This window comes from Apostichopus japonicus, chromosome 1 (genome assembly GCF_037975245.1).
Source record: "Apostichopus japonicus isolate 1M-3 chromosome 1, ASM3797524v1, whole genome shotgun sequence".
In the NCBI taxonomy this organism is placed as follows: Eukaryota; Metazoa; Echinodermata; class Holothuroidea; order Aspidochirotida; family Stichopodidae; genus Apostichopus; species Apostichopus japonicus.
In genome coordinates, this window is record NC_092561.1 from 20319113 (window position 1) to 20343553 (window position 24441).

General features: G+C 37.5%; 1 protein-coding gene across 3 annotated transcripts in view; it reads left to right on the forward strand.

Moving 5' to 3' along the window:
* LOC139970750 (small subunit processome component 20 homolog) overlaps nucleotides 1-24441 on the forward strand; it is a 137556-nt gene that overhangs the window by 89964 nt on the left and 23151 nt on the right. The window contains exons 1-27 of one of the 3 annotated variants that reach the window (XM_071976710.1): nucleotides 1542-1868; nucleotides 3527-3610; nucleotides 4569-4635; nucleotides 5345-5477; nucleotides 6255-6443; nucleotides 7527-7671; nucleotides 8065-8142; nucleotides 9338-9505; nucleotides 10165-10323; nucleotides 10834-10968; nucleotides 11513-11590; nucleotides 11936-12126; nucleotides 12926-13078; nucleotides 13639-13727; nucleotides 14650-14758; nucleotides 15537-15681; nucleotides 16385-16450; nucleotides 16793-16945; nucleotides 17288-17364; nucleotides 18013-18333; nucleotides 19228-19389; nucleotides 20175-20265; nucleotides 20814-21025; nucleotides 22075-22241; nucleotides 22559-22637; nucleotides 23327-23456; nucleotides 24203-24426. In XM_071976710.1, the coding sequence (XP_071832811.1) occupies nucleotides 1824-1868; nucleotides 3527-3610; nucleotides 4569-4635; nucleotides 5345-5477; nucleotides 6255-6443; nucleotides 7527-7671; nucleotides 8065-8142; nucleotides 9338-9505; nucleotides 10165-10323; nucleotides 10834-10968; nucleotides 11513-11590; nucleotides 11936-12126; nucleotides 12926-13078; nucleotides 13639-13727; nucleotides 14650-14758; nucleotides 15537-15681; nucleotides 16385-16450; nucleotides 16793-16945; nucleotides 17288-17364; nucleotides 18013-18333; nucleotides 19228-19389; nucleotides 20175-20265; nucleotides 20814-21025; nucleotides 22075-22241; nucleotides 22559-22637; nucleotides 23327-23456; nucleotides 24203-24426 (3650 nt within the window). In that variant the 5' untranslated portion in view covers nucleotides 1542-1823. Of the gene's footprint in view, nucleotides 1-1539; nucleotides 1869-3526; nucleotides 3611-4568; nucleotides 4636-5344; nucleotides 5478-6254; nucleotides 6444-7526; nucleotides 7672-8064; nucleotides 8143-9337; nucleotides 9506-10164; nucleotides 10324-10833; nucleotides 10969-11512; nucleotides 11591-11935; nucleotides 12127-12925; nucleotides 13079-13638; nucleotides 13728-14649; nucleotides 14759-15536; nucleotides 15682-16384; nucleotides 16451-16792; nucleotides 16946-17287; nucleotides 17365-18012; nucleotides 18334-19227; nucleotides 19390-20174; nucleotides 20266-20813; nucleotides 21026-22074; nucleotides 22242-22558; nucleotides 22638-23326; nucleotides 23457-24202; nucleotides 24427-24441 lie in introns of those variants that run through there. The other 2 variants (XM_071976718.1, XM_071976728.1) reach the window with 2 other exon arrangements.

Sequence of the window (24441 nt, forward strand, 5' to 3'; positions counted from 1 at the left end):
TGGAGTTCGGCATTTTCATGGAGTCAAAACTCGAGGGCGCTCGAGCAAGGAGTGGAGCGACCGAGCAGGGAGAGGGTGTGGTTCTCCCTCCCCAGCCCCAGTGTGCAATTTTTACATCGAAATTGAGCGATCTGGTGAACACTTAAGCTGGGATTTTTGGACATTTTAATCAAATGACAACATGAAAAAAGCTTAGCCACAAAAATCGTAAAAGAGGGCCAACAACGGAGTAAAAGAGGTAGCCTGTCCATAGGCAGGGCAAATTCATCTTACAAAGAAATTGTTGAAGTGTAAAAGAAAAGTAAAAAGGAGAAATACATCAAAAATGTGTTTGTATTTTCATGAAAAAGCATGGGGCATGTTTAAATTTCATTTGGAGGTTCAGCATCCCCCCTTCCCACCATACATGTACACCTATCGTTTTTTTCTTCAAATTAGGGTCCAATATCTCGGTCTGCCATGTTTCGAAGCTTGAAATCACGTTGCGGCGTTCAGTGTGGACACCCCTCATTGCGGCGCCAGGTGTGGACGTCCCTTTACATCAATGTTTCCGTGTTGCCTTCAGCTGAGCGTGTGTAGGTCAATATTGTACTCCACGGTCCTGGTGGCACCCATTGTCGTTGAAAAGTGATTAAACGAGCTGTATATTTAAATATGCATTTTCGTGTAAAAAAATGACAATTTGCCCTGGAAAACGCCAAAACTCCATTGAAAACAAAATGGTTTGGGCGGGGGCGTTCGTACGAACCCCCCGAACCCCCCTGGCTACGGGCCTGGTGTCTGGCCAAGGGCGGTGGAAGCACTTTTAATCTGGGGGGGGGGCACCGACATCAAAGGGCACTTTGCAGAAATTCGATTGGACTGATGTAGCCTGATATTTAGTACCCTTTATAACTCGTATTGTATTATCTTATTTGCGTATACACATCCGTCCATCAACGCCCTCCCCCCCCCCCCCCCCTCAAGGAAAATATGCATACTAGCACTGCAATATCCAATGTGCAAATTGGGAAACAAGGAACAAGTTTTCTATTGAGACAAATGAGGTGAAATTATGCTAGTTGCTAATGTAGGAATCTTCCGAATTAGAGTTTATTTCTTGTTAATATCTTAACAAATTGTTTCCATTCGAAATAGCTTTGAGTTTGACCCACATAAATTCATTAAAAGTCAGGGGCGTAGCCAGGATTTGCAAAGTTGTATGCACGACTATCTGAGCGGAGCGCCACCATCGGTTGGCGCGGAGCGTACAAGAAAAATTTTGGTTTAACAAACCCCTCAATTGGCCGGAAACGGCCCTTCCCGAGTGTTCATTCTGGTTCCCTGGCCTCTTGTTAACTTGAGACACCTCAATTTTTATGTAGAAAAAAGGCACATTTTTAACCCTGAGGAAGAGTGGGGGGGGCACGTGCCCCCCGGTTCCGCCGCCCTTGTGTCTGGCTATTCGCAGGGCAGCCCTGCAAATAAGGTGTCTGTGTCCGGCTTTTCACAAGGCTGCCCTGTGAATAAGATACTTGTGTCCAGCTGTTCGCAGGGCTGCCTTGCGAATAAGATGTTTGTGTCCGACTATTCGCAGTGCTGCCCTACGAATAAGCCCCACCTCAGTATCCCAATGTATGAATGTTGTATCAACATGTGCGTACTTCACGTTTCCCGTACTTGGTGTAACATTTTAACGCAGTGCTACCATATATAACATGTGTTGCTTGAAACGATGGACCCAATCCGCGAATACATTAACTTACACGTTTAGTGATGTTACTATAGTATTGCTTCTAATGTGCAAGCGATAACGCAGACGTCCGGTGGAAAATATACAAGGGATGGATTCCAAATCATCATATCATAAAACGGAAAACAGATATAAGGTTTGTAATAATATTTCTTTATATGAATTTACCCCAAATCAGGCTATGCTAGGCTACCGTAAAGCTAACACCAACAACAGTATTGCCTAGACTAGGCTATTGTAGTCTATGTCAGGCCTAACGTAAAGTGTGTATTGTACAAATGTCAAATATGGGATTACCGTTACTTGTATTGCGGACATCTACAAATAACGGGATGACGTGACTTTTATATAGTTGGATGTTAGTATCTCTGAAGGCCAATTGTAATATGAAACCATATATGTTCTTGAACAATGCTTTTCAACTTGAGATTTTGGTACTAATTTAGAATCCGTACCATTCCTAACCCCTAACCATAATTCCCTACTTCCTAACTGTAGGGGGCCTACAGTACTTCCTAAACCTAATTTTTAATACACAGAGCTCCCAACTGACCCGCATTTCGCGGGTTGGACCAGCATTCTAACACGCTGACCCGCGCAAGCGTCCGAAAAACCCGCATTGTAATTGTCAAATATACATAAAAAAAATTGCACCAAATTTTGACTTACAGTAGCAACCATCATTTCTTTAGCATTTAGCATGTAATAGAGTATAGAACCTCCTGGGAGCTATGAATACAGTATGGTACAGATTCTAAAGTTAGGCCGAGATTTTCATAGTTCCCAGCTCTTGAGAAGGCAAATGCTGATCCATGCCACGAATCACCGTCCTGGGGGAGGGGTTTAAGGGGAGGGGGTGTCCCCCTCCCCTTTGGAATCTTTTTGGAATCCTGGTGATGCCTACATGGTGCCTACATGGTGATGCCTACATGCCTACATGGTGGCACTTAGAAAGGCTTTTTTTATAGGCCGTGGCTATTCTTACGACTAGTCGTAACAATTATTTATAAACTATTCGTACGACAAAGGCGAATTCAAGCGCAGTAAAGTAAATAAAGCAACTGCGCATGTAGTAGGGGTAACCCTAACCCTAAACATAACCCTAAACCTCAATCCTAACCCTAACTCTAACCCTAACCGGAAATTATTGTTACTCCTCGTCGTAAAAATAGTACTCCTGGTCATAAAAATAGCAACTGCGCATGCGTAGTCGGAAATTATTCTTACGACTAGTCGTAAGAATAGCCACTTTGTTTTTTATAGGCTAATTTGAGGTTCAAATGATGCTGTAAAGGAGGTTAAATTATACTCTATTAATTATGCTAAATGCTAAAGAAAGGATGGTTGCTATGTCAAAATTTCATGCAATTTTTTTTATGTATACTTGACAATTAGAATGTGGGTCCAACCCGCGAAATGCGGGTCAGTTGGGAGCTCTGGATTTGACTCAGAGTCATACTTCCTGGTATATTTTATTATTAAATGCAGCTTTCACCAGGATACTCAAATATATCATGAGTAAACCTAGGTGTTTATTTTATTTATTTGTTTTGCCACAAAAGTACAAATTGGAGGGAAGTCTTCCATAAAGCTTAAGAGCTTAACAATGTGGAAGACTGCCTGAAGAAAGAAAAGAACAAAAATATGTATAAATACATACTGTATACATAAATATAAATACAAATTAAATGTTCAATTTATATAGTAATTACATACAGGTGTTTGGGGTATTTTTCTATGAATTTACAGTAGGCTATGAATTATTTAGGAGATTCTATTTTCATTATTTCACAGTTTGAAAGTTTCACTGAGCGGATTTCAAGTATCAACGTTGATGTCATTCGGCGGGGTACACGAGCCACCGATCAGCTGAATGAGGTAGGCCTGCTGCACATGAGATACATGCATTAACTTGGATGGGCCATCATTACTTTCGGGACCCATTAGTTTCCTCCCAGGCTGAAAAACTTTAATGTCCTCCCCTAATTATTAGTCTCCTCCCGTAAATCATATGAGAGGAAAATAACGGTTTTAGGGGAGGATGTACAGGAGATGTCTACTGTATTGCACTGTATTTACGAGCTTTAACTGTATTTCATGGGTTAGTACTATATTCCTACAAGGCCACAATCAATTTTAAGAGCAACATAGCGGTGTGGATTAAGGCAGTGGACTTGTGATCCAAGGCTTTCAGGTTTGAGACCTGACCAGATCATTACATTGTGTCCTTGGCCAAACACTTTATCTTAAATTGCCTCTTTTCACCCAAGTGTATGAAGTGGCACCCTGGAGGTAACTTGTAAGTATAGTTGTGTGTACTGGTTTGTGGCTGCACCCAATGGGAAGTCCCCAGGGGTACACTTACAGTAGATGTGGTATTGCCCTAGGAGAGATTGTTTAAATTGGGCATTCTTTGGTGTGTGGGTGTGACAACATACCAACGACCAGGGGTTAAGTTGTAAAGGTTTGTGAGGGAGCCTTGGCCTCAAACAAGACTGTAAACCTGTAACTTTATCTCTACTTCAAATGATGAACATTGTAGAGGTACAGTAACACTTACTGTACAAGGCCAACTCATGTTGGTTAAAAATATAACATTCGGTTAAAATGTATAAACAGTAAATGCATCTGAGTTTGGCTTCTTTCACATATTTTATTTTTTCTGAGAATGATTGAAAATGTAATAAATAATGTTTCATAATGATGAATAAAACCTTCAGGAAATGTTTCTGTTTTTTTGTTGTAATCACTCCAAATATAAATGTAGATAGGTGAGTAGTGAACCTTTGATATAAATTTTCAGTTCTGTAATTGTCTGTTCTTTCTTATTCTTCAGGATGGAGATTCATATTTTGTAGCAGGGTTAGCAAAATGGTCTGACTTCAATTGCACTCAAGACTTTGGTGAGTTGGCTGCAAAAGCTGCACATGGTATTCATAGCAGGGTTGGTTTGAGTTAATTAATTTATGCTCTGAGATTTGTTGTAAATTCAGAAGGTTGGTGAGTTTCACAAGTTGTGCTTGAGTCATGAATAATAAGTTTAAGGCTTACCTTACAAATTCTACTTCACTGGTCCAGGGGCATACAGTAGCTAGACTTTTCTATGGAAAGGGGGGGGGGGGCAATGCTTTTCTAGGGGTGCTACCATTTAACCTATTTTCCAAAAAGAAAAACATTTTCCTGACAATTTTTTTTTGGGAGGGGTGGGGTCTAGTTCCCCCTCTCCATGGCTACACCACTGCACTGGTCTATCCTCTACACATGCATGGTATGGTCGTGTTAAATGTGTACCGTACTTGGGGTTTTGGTAGGTTTCAAATGTCATTTTCTCTAAATCTGTACATCCTAGGGTACTGTATGCCTGGGTTTTGCGAATAACAGTTCACTGTTTTCAACAACAAAGACAGAATAGTACCTTCGAACTATTCCTTAAAATGATTCCTTTTGACATTCTTTACATAGTAAAATGTTGATCCCTTTACTTCTTGCACAAAAATGTCTTGCAAACTTTAATTCTCGAGTCTCCAGTGGCACCTAAACGGTTTATTTAAACGGTTAAGTTATGCGCCGTTTTATTTCTGTGGTAAAAAAGTACCATCCTCCTTTTTGCAGTCAACTTTACACGGGAGGTTTCATTCAACATTCGGAACTTCGCACAACTTGTTCACCATGAGGCTGATTGTTTGTCGCTGTTGAAGAAGCATTTGAAGATCAGATCAAGCTTAGCATACCTACCGCTGTTAGAGTAAGTACTATACTATTGAAACAATAGGTACTGTACATGATCACACAGTGCAGTACTTACAGATGTGTTTTCTTTTTGTTTCTGTATGTGCAAAAAGGAATATTTGGTATTCAAGATAGTTGCTAAGTAACGACATCCCACATCCAGCTTGAATTTCTATTTCACCAGGTGTTATCCTCTTTGTTCCATTTTCTGAAGTAAGAAAGAGTTTATTTCCCAAAATTTATGTCTCCTTGAAACAACCATATTCAAAGTTAAAAGAAAAAGTGATTGAGGTACTCCGGGAATAAATCTTCAAACTTTGTGCTGCAGTTTTTGAAGGCTCTGAAATTTGTGTCTAAGTGCTAAGTTTCCTATGTAAAGAAAATATGTTACATAAATACAGTACATCTCTGGACTTTTTACATAGTATTTTGCCATGCAATACTAGATGAATTATTTCCCCAAGATTGGCTTCCATCTATTAGCAAGGAATGTTTCTCCATGAGTGTCATGTCGCACGGTCCAAGAATATGCTTTTCATAGTCAATGTTTTGGAGTACTCTATGATTCTGTGTGATGTCGCTACATAAAAATATTAGAAAATTTTTGGCTTACTTTGTCACATTGCCCAGGTCCTGAGCACACTTTTCAGAGTCTTGGGAAATCTAAGGATACTTTGTCACGCTATGATACTATGATATTATAACTGCAGTGCAGATATCTTGGACGACGGACCATACGAGAACAGATTTTGATTCGACTTTATCTTCATTTTCTTCTTCTTCTTCTTCTTAGTTTGGTGGTTCAAATTGCCCGAGATCTCCAAAAGGACATGTACCCTCACTTCCGAGAGTTTTTTCTCATCATTGTTGACCTGTTGGACACACAAGACACTGAACTAATTGAGGCTGCTTTTCAGACACTGGGCTACCTCTTCAAGTTTCTATGGCGATACTTGGTGAAAGATATCGAGGACGTTTACAGGTAAGGGGCATTGTCGATTGATAGAGAATGTTTTTTTTAAATTGGCATGGAATAATATCGGAAGTAAGTATCTTGACATTGCTACCAAACCTAAAATGCAAAATATGTCAGTCTTCAAGTAAGTGTACACTTCAGAACTTTAAGGATTGGTTCAGGTGTTTGACATGTCTATTTTGAGCACAAAAAGAACAGTGAAGAAACTACCATGATAGCATGCTCTGTTAAGGAGATATGACATTTTGAAGATATCAAAATTTCTTTGAAAACTACTGGTGTAGAAAGACTTTACTGTGTGGGTGTGACGTCACATCCTCACTTCCTTAACATTTGTGAATATATTTCTTTAGAAATTATTTACATATTTTAACAAATTTGAAAATAATATAATCAAAAATTATTTAGATGTTTAATCTCAAATACTTCCTTTGACAAATATGAGATCTCCTGACATATCTTTTGGTTGAAAGTCATGAAATCTCACAAAATATTTAGAGAAAAAAAACAAAGACTTTTCAGGAATGTGAGGATGTGACATCACAGCTAGTCAGATTTCAGCAGTTTCTACACAATCTGATGAAACTTTACACTTGAATTTCTCTTTAACCGAAAAAGATATTTGAACAGTTTTTTCACCATTGTGTTTCTTTTATTGTCCTCTTTCATATAACATAAAGATATATGACAAGCTTTTTGCAGTTTGGAATAGGTCTAGAGAATTTGGTTCCTGGTGAGGTTTTGAACCGAGAACCCCGATCCCGTTGGGCAGACACTCTACCACTAGATAATATCATGATACTGGCTTGAAAAGTGCCGATGCTAAGTTTATCCTGTGCATAAACATTAACAATGTTAACATGATTTGTCACTCTCATTTAGGGTAAAACACAAAAACCCATCAATACAGTCTCATTTAGATCAATTGAACTCTGATATATAGCAGTAAATACTCGTAAATTTTCTTGACACAAAAACTAGTTGCTTCTTTTAAACAATAATGATCCATTTCATGAATCAAGTACTATTTATGCTAAAACTTATCAATTATGATGATTATTTTTTCTCCCCCACCTTGAAATCTTTTAGTTTTTACTCAGTATTGCTCACCAGTGACAGGAAGGAACACATCCAGCGGTTTGCAGCAGAAAGCTTTGCATTCCTGCTGAGGAAAGTGAAAACCCAAGATGAGTTCTTCGAGTTCCTTTCAAAAGATCTTACAAAGAATCCAGATGTAAGTAGAATCCATTCAGACTTCCCTCATTCCTTCGACTCATTCACGATGTAGCTCTTGTAAGTGTGGTTATGACATTTTATCAATTTTTATTAGTGCTCCATCTCAGTGAGTAGCAAAATGGCTTTGTTTTCCTCAAAATCCTTCTAAAACAGTCCCTTATGCACCGTCATTGCATATTCATGTGTAAATTCTGGGCATTGGTTGTTTGGCAATTAACTTGTTGCTGCAGTGAGCCATATGTTGCAGTGCACACGTGTATATAGTATCTATCCTATGTATATATGTATTTGTATGTATCATAGCAACATGACATTACTTCCAATAATCTGCCAAAAATATGTGATTTGAAAAAAACAACACTTTTGATACATTTTTCCCCCCTCTTTGTAGCATGCAGCAGGCGTTGGAAGGCTTTTCTTTGAGATGATGAAGAGTGTAAGAAAACAGCTGCATTCATGCACACCTTCTGTGAGTCCGCTCTCTCTTAAAATGCAATTTTGAATTGATTGTAAACTTTTGTATCACTCATTAATGTTGTTTGTCACTCATTGAATTACTCTCAATCTAAGTAAGACATCAAGGGTTTTGTTTTGGATCAGAAACTGTAGGAAGTTTTGTCCAAGAATGTTCATTTTGGTCATTTTTGGTAGATCAGAAGACTGTTGGAATAGAAGCCCAAAGTCGTATAATTACTGTTTCCAAACCTTTTAGACAGATCATTTAAATTTAAGAGCGCTTTATACTGTGAAGGTTAAAACCTCTGCTGGGATGGCAGTCAAGGTGTAAGTTGGGTGAATAAAACCTTGAAGGTCACAAACAGCTGGTTGGAAATTAAGAGCACAAAATCCACTGGAAGCGGATAAAAAGTCTGGTTTGCAACCTTGGAGGTGACAAACACTGATTAAAAGTCGAGGGCAGAACATTCACATATGTGGATACAATCTTTGGCAATGGAAATCCTGTCTAAGTCAGGTTTGAATCCTTGAAAATGGAACAGAGACTGATAAAATTGTGAGTATGGAGAGGATGGAACCCTAATCTCGGTATGGAAACCAGTCTTAAGTCCGGACTGAAGCCTTGAAGGTTCGCAAAGACTGATAAACTTGAGAGCTGAAAATCCAGATGTGAGAAAAAAAGCCTGTTTTTGGGATGCTACCAAGTCTGAGTCCTGTTTTAAAAAAAAACCTTGAAAATGACAAGGAATTAGTGAAACTGTAAGCTTAATATTCACATCAGTGCATAATTTGAAGTTTTAAAATTTATTACGTATAAATTGTATCCAACCCTGCCATTGATAAAGGTATGTTATTCTTGATGGAGATGTGGTCACCCTTACAAGTTTTAACTATCCTCTTATGTATCAAGGTATTCTCTTCCTGATGGAGATGTTGTTACCTTTGACAGGTTTTGTTATGTATCAAGGTATTCTGTTCTTGGTGGAGATATTGTGACCATTACAGGTTTTGACTATCCTCTTAATACAGTATCTATAACGGGGTTCTATTCCTGAAGAAGATGTTGTCACTCTTATAGGATTTGACAATCCTCCTATGTATCAAGGTATTCTCCTTCTGATGGAGATGTTGTTACCTTTACAGATTTTGACCACTCTGTTCTGTATCAAGGTATTCTATGCCTGATTAAGATGTTGTTACCTTCACAGGTTTTGACTATCCTCTTATCCAAATTGAGACCAAGAGATGAAGATGACAGAGGTGACACGATACAGATAGACTGTGAAGTTGTTCATCAGTGTCTCCTAGCAACCTTCCAGTTAATATGCAGATATGTAAATGAGGAGTCTGCTCTGTTGGTTTGGCAGTGTCTACTGGTGAGTGCCCCTCTCCCCCCTCTCCCTCCTTCCCCCTCCCCCCTCTCCCCACCCCAAAAGTCTAACAACCTTGAAAAAAGTTCTGTACACACATAACATGTGGAAAGTATGTAACGAAAATGACTATGGCCCTGAATGGTGGCTAATTCAACAATTGCTAAGGATGGGATACCTTACAGGGGTCAGAATTGGGGTGGGTCAGGGGTGGGTCAGAATTGAGTACGTGTGGAAGGAGTGTCTGCTACTAGTCAGGATGGGGGGGATGGGGGGAAGGGATTGCACTTGTCCACTTAAAAATTTGTACTTTATTATGTGATAACAAGTTTTCACCAACCCCAAAAAATGCACTTTGTGTTTTGTGATTCATTGAGCTTCATACAAGTATACTGCCCTCTAGAATTTAGTTTGTGAAGTTACTATACCAGCAGCAGCAATGCATGCAAATGGTGGGGTCTTCAACTTTGCCAAACCAGGAATGGAACTCCAGAATTCTTTTTTTAGAAGAGAGTGCGGTGGTGTGCCTTGGACTATGTTTCTGTACAACGAGTAGCGTGATATCGTCAGTACTCATATGAGCCCTCTTCATGCGTCCGTTTTGTGTGATGGAATGTCGTTGCCAAACTTCATCCTAACTATTATTAAGTTTGTATTTTCTCCAGGATCTGGCAAATTCTCTTCGAAACGAAATTGCTCAGGACAGCAAGAGAAGTGTTAGTGAGGAGGCATGTCAGCATTTGTCCTATGTCCTACAACTAATGGAGAAGGTGGTGAGGTTCGGTCAGGGTAAACTGGTCACAAATCCAAAACAGCTAGTACAGGTAAAGTTTCACTTCACTGAAAACCGCAAATGTTTATTTTCTTGAAAAGAGTTTAAAGCCGTCGGTGTTGCGACATTCTTTTGCAGCCATGTTGGTGTGCTTTTCACCTATGATGAAACCTTGTTTCATATATATATATCATATATGTTTCTTACATATATATATATTATTTTAGAATTGCCTTTGATGCTTGAACTGTAAAGTATTTTTGTATCACCATAGCTTTAATGTATTTTTCTATCCTTTTTTAAGTTTTATGGTATATATCTTTTAGGCGATATATTTGAACTATTTTATTTTGATTGTTTCCTGTATATTAAATGTTTCCTGTATATTAATTGTTTCAATTCCTGTAAATCGCTTCGAGCAGCGTTGCTGATGAACGTGAGTACTGTTTATTATTATATTATGATTATATAGGTATACCTGGTCACATATCCCAAAGTAAAGGAAAATACCAGAAAGTGTAAATAATTCTTCAATTTGATTTTTACGTGATTTTATGTGCAGATTTTGGAGGACCTTCTCGTTGGAAACTTCATCTCGGAGATTTACAGCCAGAATATCCTCGATCTTCTGTCTACGTTGCTCTCAGCTAAACGCTGCTCTATAGGCATGGAGCAAACTTCGTCTCTAGCCAGTTATGTAAGTGAAAAAAATGGACTGCCAAAGGTTGTCAATCCTAAGCTTATCCAAACCTAATTACACTTTAGGGCAAATCTTCATAGTTAAATGAACTTCATTGTAAGTTAAATTTGTCTTCTTTGTCTGCAAAGAAAGCTAACTTCAGTTGTGTTTCCTCAAGTTTCTGAGACAGATACATGTGTCTAGCTGTCTCATATCAGACAAACAATGTCATTTAAAGGTAGTCAGTATAGGCCCCAAATCATAGCACACTGTAATTTCTAGAAGTTTTCAAAAAGCACTCACCTTGAGGTCTTTACTCTCCAAATTGTTCTCAGACATTTTTAAGGAACACACAAGATGACTGAATGTCCCAGTGAGGAAAATATTCCTCCAAGGTTGTAATAAAAACTGTTGAAAAATTTTGACCAAAGGTGACCATATTTGAAAGTCTAGCATATTTGGGGCCAATACAGCAAACCTTTTAATTGGAGACTTTATAGACAAAATGGATGACAAGTGTCATGACTGTTTGGTTCTTATTTTTATTTCATTTAATTTTCAGGTGTTTAAGGCAAATTTTCAGAAAAGCCAGCTGTTACATTTCTGCAGGACTGTTGCTGAAATGAACGACTTTGAAGGGGTTAGTATATTTTATCAGAACTTATAGTTTTCTTTTTTTCATTTTGAAGATAGATGTAGGAAAATTGGACAGCTACCCACTCACATGGAAAGTGGGTGGAGAAGGAAGGGGAGGGGGGTGGGGTGAGTGAAGGAGTATATTCATTCCCCCCTTATTTTGATAACTACAGATGGATATGCATTCTTCATTCTATTATTACCAAATGTTCAGTTTTAATTATGGGAATGATTGTATCATCATATCATATGTGCTGTATATATTAGTGTCTTCAGGTACAGAAGGTTGTTCTTCAAATCTGCCATTACTTTTGAAAAATTATTCTCATATTTCATATTTCTGCTTTAGATATTACTTCCAAAGTTACTGGAATACGTCCACGAGCAAGTCACAATCGCAGGAACAGATCGGGAGAACAGCGAGTTGATTCTCTTCACTTTGGTGGAACTCATCGTAATGAAATCTCCTGTCAGTGGTGACTGCTTGGCAACGACCTCTGACCCTTACATCTTAGATTTCAGTATACTGGTGGAGAGGATGTAAGTTTATAATATTTATCAGGGAGCTGATCAAAGTTTTGGATCGTAAAACCTGGTGTAATTTGGAAAATTCCCGTTTCAGATTAATTTTCTCTTTTTAATGAACTAAGTCAGATATCAATATTTAGATTCCAGGTCTATATGTTTCGTTTTGAAAACTTTTCCTAAAAAAACAAAAAAACAAAAAAAAACAGGAATGTCAATTACTTCGAGTGGAAATGCCATTTTTTTTTGTGCTTGTCAAACAACAGAATTTGATGTCAAGTAATCAAAGAATATTTGTAGGTATATGAAACACTTCTCTTTTGGGGCGTACATATCATAAACACACAATGTCAAACGTACCTTAATTGAAAGTAAACATGGAACTGTATCCTTTCATCAGTTCACCTGTAAAGCCTGCATGTTTCATCTGGAAATGGAAATACACCTGGAATTTTGAAGCTTTATTCTGTACTTTTAATCAACTGGAGTTATAAGTTGATTGAATATGTTGAAAACAAACTGGCCTGCAAAATTATTCAACAATATGCTAAGTGCATACAGTATATATAAATAAATAACTTATAAATATCATATATTATAATAATATTAATACATTTTTTGTAGGCTGTTGCACATTGTTCTCCATTTCAAATTGACCTTTGTGAATTCCATTTCTCATTAGATAAAGAAATCCTGCTTAATTCATCTAAGTTGCATGTTAACATGTTCAAACAGTTTGCGTCATTATTCGTAGAGTTTAGAAATCATCGACCAATATCTCACCAAAGTTTGAATCTTCGTTTGGATTTTCCAGGAAGGTTTCGTCCAGAAAGAAGAGGAGACAGTCAGGAAATGCGGTCATGACTAGTTTTCCGGAGTTTTTGTTGGATGCTGTCAACAACTATCTGCAAGGAGAGGGCAGTATCCATTACATCTGGGCTGTAGTACTGTGCCTCTTTAATGTCAGGTCAGGAATCTAATAATCCAGGCATTCTGGAATTTTAAGTTTTTCTCCGTTTTAACACTTCATGGAGACTTGATTTGCAATATTTTTTTATTTCAAAGTCGTAAGGTGAAGATTCTAATCCAAGGGTATTCTTGATATTCTGGAAATCATAGAGTTTTTTTCCCTCCTCCTTTCTAAAGACTTGATCTGCAATATTATTATGGTTTTAATGTCAGGTAAAGAACCTAATCCAAGGGTATTCTTGCCATTCTTGAAAATAAAACATTTTTTCCCCGCTTTTTTGACCATTCCTGGAGACTTGGATTTTTAATTTATTACTGGTATATAGTTCTCTCAATTTCGATATCACGGTTAATTTGATAAACGGCCTCAAATTCCCGACACACGAATGTGGCTGCCCCTATGGGGGGGCCTTTGACTCTGCAGCGTACCAGCTATGAGGCAATATGCCGGTAGGCCCCATGTCACCAATCCACACCTGAGCCCAGTTTGTAGCAATATAACCTTGTCAAGTAGTTATTTACAATATTACAGTATAATTTTGAATTTCTCCTCTGTAGACCACTTAATAAAGAAAGATCCGGCGACCTTTTGGTGAAGTTGATCGACCACTTAGGAGATGCTCTCAGAGAGACTACTGAAGAGAAAGGTACAAACAAAACTAAAACTAATAAATAATATCCTAGTTAAGAATTTCAGAAACAATTAACGACAGCTTCGACAAGTGTCTTGGGATAGATGACATTCTCTCCTCGTAATTAACTGTTTTAAATAATTACAGGATTAGGTGGTTTGGCTCGTTAGTAAAATGTATGGATAACAGGTATTTAGATAGCTTTTTTGTTGTTTAGTTGAGATAATTGATTCTTTGGTGCAATTATAGATAATTAACATCTCAATACAATTGGCGAATAATATTTATTTTTTAAATGATGAAATGCAAAGTGGGAAAGTCTTGAGTATTTTTGCTCTGATATTGTAAGTCTGTTTATGTACTGTGTGATGGTATCAGGGACAAAGGAAGTCATGAGTTAGTAACGACACAGCAAAAGTGCTTTAGATAAAATTGAGATTTAAACAAGAATATTTTTTAAGTACTTTCAAACATTTACCTTCATAAAATTGAATACCAACGCAAATGCTCCTTTCTATATTACTGTCTCCTCACTGTAATTTATTAATTAATCATCATTAATGAATCATCAATTAATCATTATTTATTAACGTGGAATCGTTCTGCTGTTAGTCCTCTCCAGTGTTGGTCCTTAAGTGGTCCCAATATCATACTTGAAGTTGCAAAAAGAGGGAACGAAGTTATCAATAGGAGAAAGGTTGAGAATCGTAGAGGTTAAGGTTAACAAAAATGAATATTCATTGATTATTCACAACAGTTTCTAGATAATATTCTTGTACCACATCGGTAAACTTGTTTGTGCTTTTATAGTTTCAAAAAATCAAAAACGTTTTGCTTTGATTGTTGTCTCCATCTTAAGGCTGGAGAATTATTTTGGTTTGTTTTGTCAAGGTTTGTTCCAGTATAAAACTGTTATTTTCTTGTTTGTTTTATACAGAGATGGATGTACTTCAGTATGTTCTGTCTTGCACTGTTCAAGCATTCCTGTGTTGCAGTCAACCTAAGGAGATTAAAGACCTTGAGGAAACTGTCTTAACGTTCATGAGGTTAGTTTTTGACCAATTTCACCATTCCCCACCCCCGCATCCCCCAAACCAACCTCCAATCTTAACACTGCATATTGTATTGATGTATTGACTTTATGTCATTCTGACCAATCCAGGCATTATAACCTCACTTTATCAAAAAAATTACCCCGACCAAATCCAGGTATTATATTCACTTTATCAGATACCCATAGTTTTAAGAGATTCGTGTGGATATAACAATTTGGATTTGACTAATCATCAAAGTCAGATTAAGAGAATTTTATTTTTGCTGTTGAAAACTGTTGAAGTTACTGTCTGATTTCAGCATTCCTGGTTCGGGTTTGTGTGAATTCTGTGACAAGCTTGAATGGTTTGTTAATGAATGTTTAATTTATAAACTTTATGGTGGTTAGAACATCCTCTTAACTTTAGAAATTCACACAGAGTCATTTTTAGAGGCTTAAGCTATCACATTTAGTTGTTTGGCATAAATATATTAGATAGTGGAGATGAACCCTCTCTTTGTCACAATTGGGTAGTACTACTTTTGATGAAGAAAACATTAATTTTGATACCTAATAATTCTATTCTTTCCTTTTTTTAAATATTTTTACAAATTAGAGCCACCCCTTTCACTTCCTTCAAGCTTTGACCAGTGTCAGTTTTAAATCAATCTCATAGATAAGGAGGACTTAAATCTTATTCACAATTGAAATTACTTATGAAAAGGCAAACAATGGTTTGCATGATTTGACCAATATTTTCCAATATGCTTTCATAATCAATATTTCCACAGGTTATATCCCACATCTGAACACATACTCACAGCGGCTGAATCCTGGTATTCAACGGCAACATCTTGCGCTGTTACAGTGGACGCCAAGAAACTTGCAGAGCAATATCTTACCTTGCAAGAAAATTTGACTTCTTCAAGTTCGAAGGTAAAACAATTGTAAATCTAAATAAAACAAAGCTGTTAGCACACTGCTTATCCACTATAGAGCCTGTGTAAGAGAATGTGCAAAAATAAGTTGGGCCTGACATTTTGATCCTAGCAGGATCTTCTTCAGATGCGTGTTTTGTTTGTTTTTTTCTGCCACATTTCTGAAAAGAGTTTTTATAATTCCAGGTTTAGGCTACATCACACTATTTGAATTTCAGTAATCATAAAGAAGATAGAGCCTCAAGGTTAATAGTGGATACGCAGCTTCTGAGAAGCGGTGTGGAAGTTGTTATTAATTAGTTATTACATTCTTTGCAAAAAGAAAGAAGACACACTTTATTCAGAACTTCTGTTCAAAGGTTTTCTTTTCTTAATGACTCTGGTGGGAACAATCAGAGATTGCTTTAAAATTCTTTACAGCAGATGGCGGATTCCTGCAATAGTAAGGTCTAAAGATCTAAGGTCTCTGGTCTAAAACTATGCTCAACATGTTGCAAATGATTGGGCAGAAGCTCCAAGCTGCCTTGCCTTGGCAGATTTTAACTGTGGTGGGTAAGAAATCTGTCAGTGACTTGCATTGCTAGAGGTGTCACAGTCACCATGTCACACTGTCACAGTCTGTTGTATTAATAGTTTATTCTTATACAGTCAAGCTTGAGTTTGCAAAATTTTTAATATGATTGTTTTTGTGTTTGATCTAGGTGAGACTGCTGACCCTGAGGATTCTCTCATACATCCCTGTAACGTTACCTGAGCTTCCAGATGCGGTAAGTTTGACATGAAAATTAATTATATAATTCATCTTTAAGAAACGGTTTTGAAGAGAGTCTTAGACACAAACAAACAAATGGTAAGAATTCCAGTGACTTTAGAATCACAAGTCCAAAGCATTGCTTAGTGTGATCAAAGAACTTACTAAGATGGTTTCAAGTGGAAAGACCATTAGAATTTAAGAATCAATCCTTTGTCAATGTCAATTTATAACTAGCTTTTCAGCTGATGCATTTGTTGGTCAAACTCGATGAATTAAGAGGTTTGCATTAATCGACCTTCTTCTTGTTGGATTCAGTTGGTAGAGCATGCTCATATTTGTTTCCTTTTGTTTACAGCCGAGAGGCCAGATTTCAGTGCTTCAGATATGCCAGAATGCAGAGGAGGTTCCCCTGACCCTTGACACTTACAGGGAGAAGTTGATGCACCTTAGAAAACTAGAATTTGAAGCTGTGAAGCCAAGCTTGCCAGATGACTTTGATTGCTCTGAAGTAAATAATTCACTATTTGCAAATATATGTTATTGATAACAGTATTAGCATGTGTCTTGTGTTAGTTCATATTATATCACATTATAAATGTAACACTGCAAAACTTGATGCTGTTTCCACGGTGAAGAGAAATAACACTGCAACATTGGAATATTTCCCAACGACATCAAACAGTAATTACCACCGCAGATTTCTTGAAATAAAGGATCGACTGGACATGATTTTTGTATAACACAATCAGAATGATCTCTTTGGAATGAAAATCGTTAACTAATTACTCGTCAGTGTCTATATTTCATAACTGGCAATAATCTTAATTTCCAACTTCTCTTTTAACTTCAGGTTGCACTGAGATACTTGATGGGTATGCTTCATGTCAACTTGCAGTTGCTATGGGAACCAGTCATCGACCTTATCAAGTGAGTATGGTTTGAGTTGAGTGAGTTCATATTTGTGGAACTTGTATCAATCTGTAGAAATGTTGAAGTTTAATATGGAAAAACATAAGGAAAATCCTCATTTGGAAACTTTTTTTCTGATATGATATGGCTTACTTACTGGAGCGAGTGTTTTTAAGAAGTGTGAGATAAAGTAAAAGGTATAAATCAAACTGTGGTGAAGAGTTATGGCAACAGCATGTCATGTGTGGGCCTCATTTATGTTCGGTTCAGCATACACCATTTAAAGAGTCACAATAGATAGGTTAACTATATAGGTAGCCTAACATTAGTTCATCATTAGTGTGTAGGCTTTGTAGTAAACAGTAAGATTGTTTTAATCTTGAAGAGGTATGAAATTTCATTTTGTTCCAAAGCATGGGAACCATGTCACTACTATGGTTGGGCATGTTTTACTTTAGTTTGTTGTACATGAAGGTTGGGTGTCTTTATGTCTTCAAACAGCTGCTTGGCTAGGATTGAAAAGGCACCCTAGCTGTTGTAATCACATACAGTATTTTGTTTTCATTCTAACAATAGGTTTTCCAATAAGGGAAGCCATTTCATTTCATATAAGAAAATAGAAAGTTATTTTCTAAGTTAATAAAAGAAGTGATTGTCTTGTTTTAGGTCCCATGCCTATGGAATGGATAAGAACAAGTTCTGGTCGATTTATCGGTCTTTGCTGCTGCAAGCATCTTCCGAGCTAAAAACACTCAAGCCGCATATACCTCATAGAAACCGCAGGAAATCTCTGGTCACCGTGGAAACAGCCAAACCCCAGAATTTAGCAGATTTGTTGCAAGACTCATTGAAAGCCAGAATGTCGACGACGGACAGACCAGATCCGATCAACTTCAGAAATCTTCTATGGAAGGCCATGGCAACGTTTCCAGACAGAGTTGAAAAGAAGACCAGAGATCTAGTACCAATGCTCCTCGACTTTGTAAAGTAAGTGAGAACGTCACAGGATGTCAGTATTATTCATCCTACATGTGTTGAATCTGTATGTTGTGTTGGTTTCATAGTAGAGCTCTCATTAAAGGAAAGATAGATTTAATTGTTGAAGTGCTGCAAAGTTGCTGAAGTAATGAATAAAGAAATTGGGATAAATGCGTGTTGGTGAATATTGTATGAAGAGTCTTTATGGTAATTTATACATAGTGCTTTGTTCCACACAACTGAGATAAAATATCAATCAATCAATCAATCAGAAGACATTTATATATCGCCAAAGTCAACAGAAATTGTTCAAAGGCGCTATTAGCCTTGGTCATAGGTAACTTGTCACACCTACACACCAAAGTGTGCGCAATTCAATCAATCTCTCCTGGGCACCACAGTGCACCACAACCACGTGTCTCCCGGGGGACTTCCCATAGGGTGCAGCCAGAAACCGGCGCACGCAACTATATTTACAAGTTACCTCGCAAGTCCCCATTTATACACCTGGGTGAAGAGAGGCAGTGGAGATAAAGTGCCTTGCCCAAGGACACAACGTAATGATCTGGCCAGGGCTCGAACCTGTAATGCTTAGATCACCAGTCCACTGCCTTAACCACTTGACCACAACGCTCTCTAATACTGTTAGTTGAGTCACTGACCCAAGTAATGTCTTGAAAATTATTATTGTTAAAGGCTTTCCTCGATATTAAATTGAATATACTCCTTGCAACTTTTACTTTGTACAAAATAAATTGATTTTAACTGTCATTAAGAGCTCTTATTTTCATGGCATGCAAGAAACGCTCTCAGAAAATTTGTGTGAAAAAGTACACAACATTAAGAAATTTTCCCCGAAAAGGAAGCAGACATCTTGACTTTTGTTACTCCTCAACCTACCAGGAATGAATACAACATGATGGAGACATTCTTGGCTCCATCTCAGGATATCTCTAAGAAGACAGAAGATAAGAACTTGGATGAAACAGAGGATGACGCTGATGAAGAAGGAGAAGAAGAGGAAGAAAAAGGCCAAGGAACTTACTCCAAAGCAAAGTTACAAAAGTAAGCGAAACCATTCAAGTGAATATGTAGTTATGAGATATAATACTTGTAAGAATCCTCAAACTTGTGGATATGGTTCGTCTGGATAGTGAATTGTGGAATTAAAGGGGTTCGATCTGTTCTTCAATTTTATCGGCGTCGGTTGCACAGCAGAGATGACGGATGGCATGGTTTCCTCATGGTCTGTAAAATATGAAAAACCTCTCTTTTAAGTCTTGGAGGTGAAGTGAAGTCTAGAAAAGAAGGAAAAATCTCTTTGTTTGAACACTTCTTTTTAAAAAATATAACTTATGCAAGTAAGATTTTTAAGAAGTTTTAAGAATTTATTTGCATAAATCATACTGGTGCAAGAAATATGACTACATCCTATCATGTTTGGGGTTCATGGCTCACAAGAAATTAATGAGTGGTGGTTAGTATACAATTGTAAGGCTTTCTGTAGGTAGCCTAACATGCATGCATTACTGTGTAGGCTTCATAGTAAACTGTAAGATATTTAATAGGCAGGGAATTTCATGGGATGGGGTGCCTTCACCTCCCTCCATATTTGAAGCAGTGGTGAACTCTTGTGCATCTGATGGGGACATGAACGGGGCAGTCCTTGGTTCAGTAATGGCTGCATTAATTACATGCCAGCGCTGCAAATTTTTTTCTAATATAGGTTTAAATTCTATTTAAGATTCATAATTTAACTCAGACTTGATTTTCTTATCGGATGAATGAAAATAATTCTTTCTTCAGATATGTTATGCATAACTGAGGTTTTAATGATATTTCCTTTTCAGGTCTCTGGTGATACTTCTGCAGCTGTTTAGTAAATTCAGGAACCCCAAAGCATTCTTCCAGGAGAACAAAATGAGGGAATTATTCTTTCGTGTAAGTCAAGAGAGTTTAACAGATTGTCAACTTTGAACAGATCAAGTACAGCAATTATCTTATCATGAGTAAAATGTTAAGTCCAAATTTAATTAAAGATGTTTTTTTCTAATTAGGCATTTTTCTTCATATGAAATAGTGCAATTGTAACTGTAACTGTTTTTCAGTCAATGTAAAGTTTAATTAATACCAATCACCAGGAAGTATGTGTTGTGTGACTTTAGGCCTCGAAAAGCCCAGACAGATCAAAACATGGTACACCAAGGAGAAGCGATCAGGAAACAGGGTGCTTTGGTCAATTAACAACTTTTTAACTTGGCGTGCGATCAGCGCGGTCATTGCGAAGTATAATCAGCGAACGCCATGGAGTATAAAACTTGGGCGATTTTAGGGCTCATAGATATATGGGTCATTGCTAGTCGGGGAAAAATTGGAACGTGATGGGGTTTGAGAAGGAGGAGGAGGGAGTAGGAGGGTGCAAGGACATCTGCAAATACAAGAACTGTTTGCACCGCAGATAAGGTCCTCCACATGTTTTATATCAACAGCTCCTGTCCAGCTCGAATGCCTCGGTGCAGAAGGTCACCCTGGACTGTGTGATGACCTACAAATTCAAATATCTTCAGCCTTACGTGGAGCAGTTCTCTGCCCTGATGGAAGACAAGTCCTTCACGGACGCTCTCCTGCTCTTCAACATCGACGAAGAATCGGGCTTGATCGAGGACCACCATCGCGACGGACTCCTGCCTGTTCTCTTCAGGTTTGATAGCTTCTTTGACATTAATTCAGCAAGATTTTTAATTATGTTTTGGTAATGGCAGGTTTGCTGGCATTTCCAACAGGTATAATAGAGCAGAAAATAGAGAAACACAGGTGTGTGTCGTAAGACTGAATTGTTTACACTTGCCAATTGGGGGTCTCTCCCATGTTTTTAAGTGAGGGCAATGTAATATCAGTTCTAATGTAAGTGGTTAACTTTATACTGGTTAATATAGATGTCGAACTTGAATCAACAAGATTTCATTAAATTCCTCACAGGCTGCGCACATGCCTAATGAACTTGCATACCGGACCTGGTGGATGAACGAATAGTTCATGGTTCCACTTTTTTCCAAACAAAGAACGTCCTTTTACAAAAACACAAAGTGAGGTGTTTTAAACAATGAGCTTGATTTGAAACTTGGAAAATATGTTTCAAAAGATCTCTTCTTAAATAACTACAGAATGATTTAATTGTATGTACTTCTAGTGACCAGCTCATGGTACTGTTATGATCTGGGGCCATGGACTGCAGGACTTGTCAAGTTTCACAGAACTACGTAGGACAGATATGAGATGATACTCTGCTGATTTTGGGCTTGGCCAGAGAGCTCCATCAGCCAAACTTATTTCCCTAAATTATAAGACCAAAATAAACAAACACAGATCATGCTTCAAGTTTAAAATTGTAGAGTGTAATGGGTGCATGCTCAAGTCTTCTCTTTATGTGTCCAAGGGACTACTACTACTACTGAGTAAAGAGAGGCAATGTAACGATCTGGACTCGAACCTGCAAGCCTTAGATCACAACTCCACTGCCTTAACCATTTGACCACAATGCTCTCTCTAATATATATTCTGATTTGATTTGGACCATGTTTAGTTTGGAGAGCTTTCATGCTATAACATTCATATCTCTGCTGTTATTTCTGTGGTCGTTGCAAACGCGATCAGTTTTTTATTTTCTTTGATTCTTGCATCACCTACCTGTTACTTTTTTAGATCTGTCAAGATCTCACTTAACAATAATTCCGTCGTTTCATCTTTCAGAATACTTTACGGTAAAATGCTGAGTCGTGCCGGAGCAGGTCCCCAGGGTAAGAGCGGAGTCAGTTTCCGGAGATCCTTGATTCTGAGATTCCTAGGTGGATCGAAAGAGGCTGAAATGAAGATATTTCTAGATCTCATCTTTGAACCATTTATGAGTATGCTGGACGGTAAGTCAACAGTCTGATATATTGGTAGCATTTTGTCATCTGCCAAGGTTTTCGATTTAAGAAACTCTATTTAATGCATAACTCTTATATTTGTTTTGTATCAGAGAACTCTAACTCTCATATTTTTTTGGTATGTTTTTATGATATCGCTAGTAATTCAAAAGAGAAATGCTAAGATGCAACTTACAAGGCCTGGGAAGTGCCATTTTCAGTGATCTGGGAGGTATTTTCAGCAATTTTTTTGGGCAAATTCCTTGCTACACGCCTGATGGCGTAACGTTTTTCTTACGCACGATTTATGATCTGATATTTTTCAGAGGACTGCTCCAGCATGTTGAAGAAGTCTCTGGAGGCCTTGGACATTTCTAGTGTCATTCCACTCCGCAGACAATACAGGTAAACTGGCAATAAGAAGGAATCGATATGCAGGGAGTAATTTATCCAGTATCAATGAATGCTATGGTCCAATTGCTATACTAGTTCAGAGATGTACAGCAGTTTGTTTTACATAGGAACCATATTATTTTATGAAGAGACGAAAACACAGCTTTTAAAACTGAACTTTGAACTCTTAAATTATTCCCTGAAATGTTTATGTGACCCATTCCTTTCGAACTTAAGGATATGGGGAAAAAATATTACATACTCAGTTCTTTATACTTATAAAAGATTAAACAATGTTGAATATATTTAATTTTGGTTTCTTGGAATATGATGTTTTTGAGGGATAAAAGAGGGTTTAACGTTTCATGTTGATGAGCAAGACCCTTTGAAAGTTTTGTTTTAATCTGTAAAATGTTTTGTAGTGTTGATCATCCTCTCAGGGATAGTACATAGAATTGGTAGCATGGATAATGCACATTAACTATTGTATCATAGTATGAACCAATATATTTATCCATAGTACAATGTAATAATACACCTATGTAACAGTTAGTATTGTTAGTATGTGTGTTACTAACACTGTTATATAGATATCAATTGTATTGTTCCCCAAGTGTATAACATAATAGAATGTAGGTATGTTAAACGAGGATTTGAGAATGTTTTGAATAATGTTTAATATATGTTTCTGATTATTTTAGCATCTTGGAGACGTGTGGGATACTGTTCAGTAGAGTGGGACATCTGATTGGTTCTTATAATTCAACCATTCTGCATATATTAATTTCCATGGCAGCAAACTATAACAGTCTTTTGGAAAAGAGAGATGAGGTAAGCAAATGATGTAGCTGCTGCTTAACCATAAGGGGGAGGAGGGTAGGGGTGAGGCGGGGGGTCAAAAGTTTAGGGGATTGACTTCCCACTTGTTGAATTTGATGGACAAACAATGTTGCATTTTCTACATGACTCTGTCACAGTCTGATATTTAGCATTATTCATAAAAATTGCAAAAATAGAGAAGGGGGAGGTGTGAGGGACTTTGACACTTGTTGATGGAAAAGATCAATTAAAGCTGCATTTTGGATCCAGATGTGTGTCAAGGACAAATCATGCTGGAATATAGTTCACATGGAAGTTAAAGAACAGTTTCAATATTTGAGTCATAATAATTAACAAGACAATGGAACCAAGAATGGCTTTGCATGTCAGACATTAAACAAACTTTTAAATGTCAATATTTAAAGAAAGTGAGTTACTATATGAAACATAATCTCACACCTTTTTGAAATATATTTTATAAATAAATATAATGTGGTTGCTATGGGCACAGAGGTCAAAGGTCAAATGTATATTTTTGTCAAACAATTCCTACTAAACGGTTTGCTGGCGATGAGATAAAATAAATATATATAAATATATATATATATATATATATTTATATATATTTATTTATTTATTGATATGTGCAACTTAGTGGCTTAATGTGACAAGAATATGTACCCTTTCAAACAACAAAATCATCCATGTGCCACTTAATCGAATAAAACCAGCTATCTGACATCATCTTTATTTTTCAGTTACAACCTCATGCCATAAAGCAGTTGAAGAACCTGCGACAGAGTGCGGTCAATCGGCTGGAACAGTTCTCAGAGGTATACGATGAGTACCCGTACACCTCCGATGAGATTGACAGTCTGTTTGAAGGTGTGGTCTGGCCGCAGCTGGACAGGCTTCAGAATGAGGGACTGGCTGGTCCTACACCGTTATTGAAACTATTCCATCAGTGGAGCAAGCAGCCCAGGTTAGTGGAAATGAA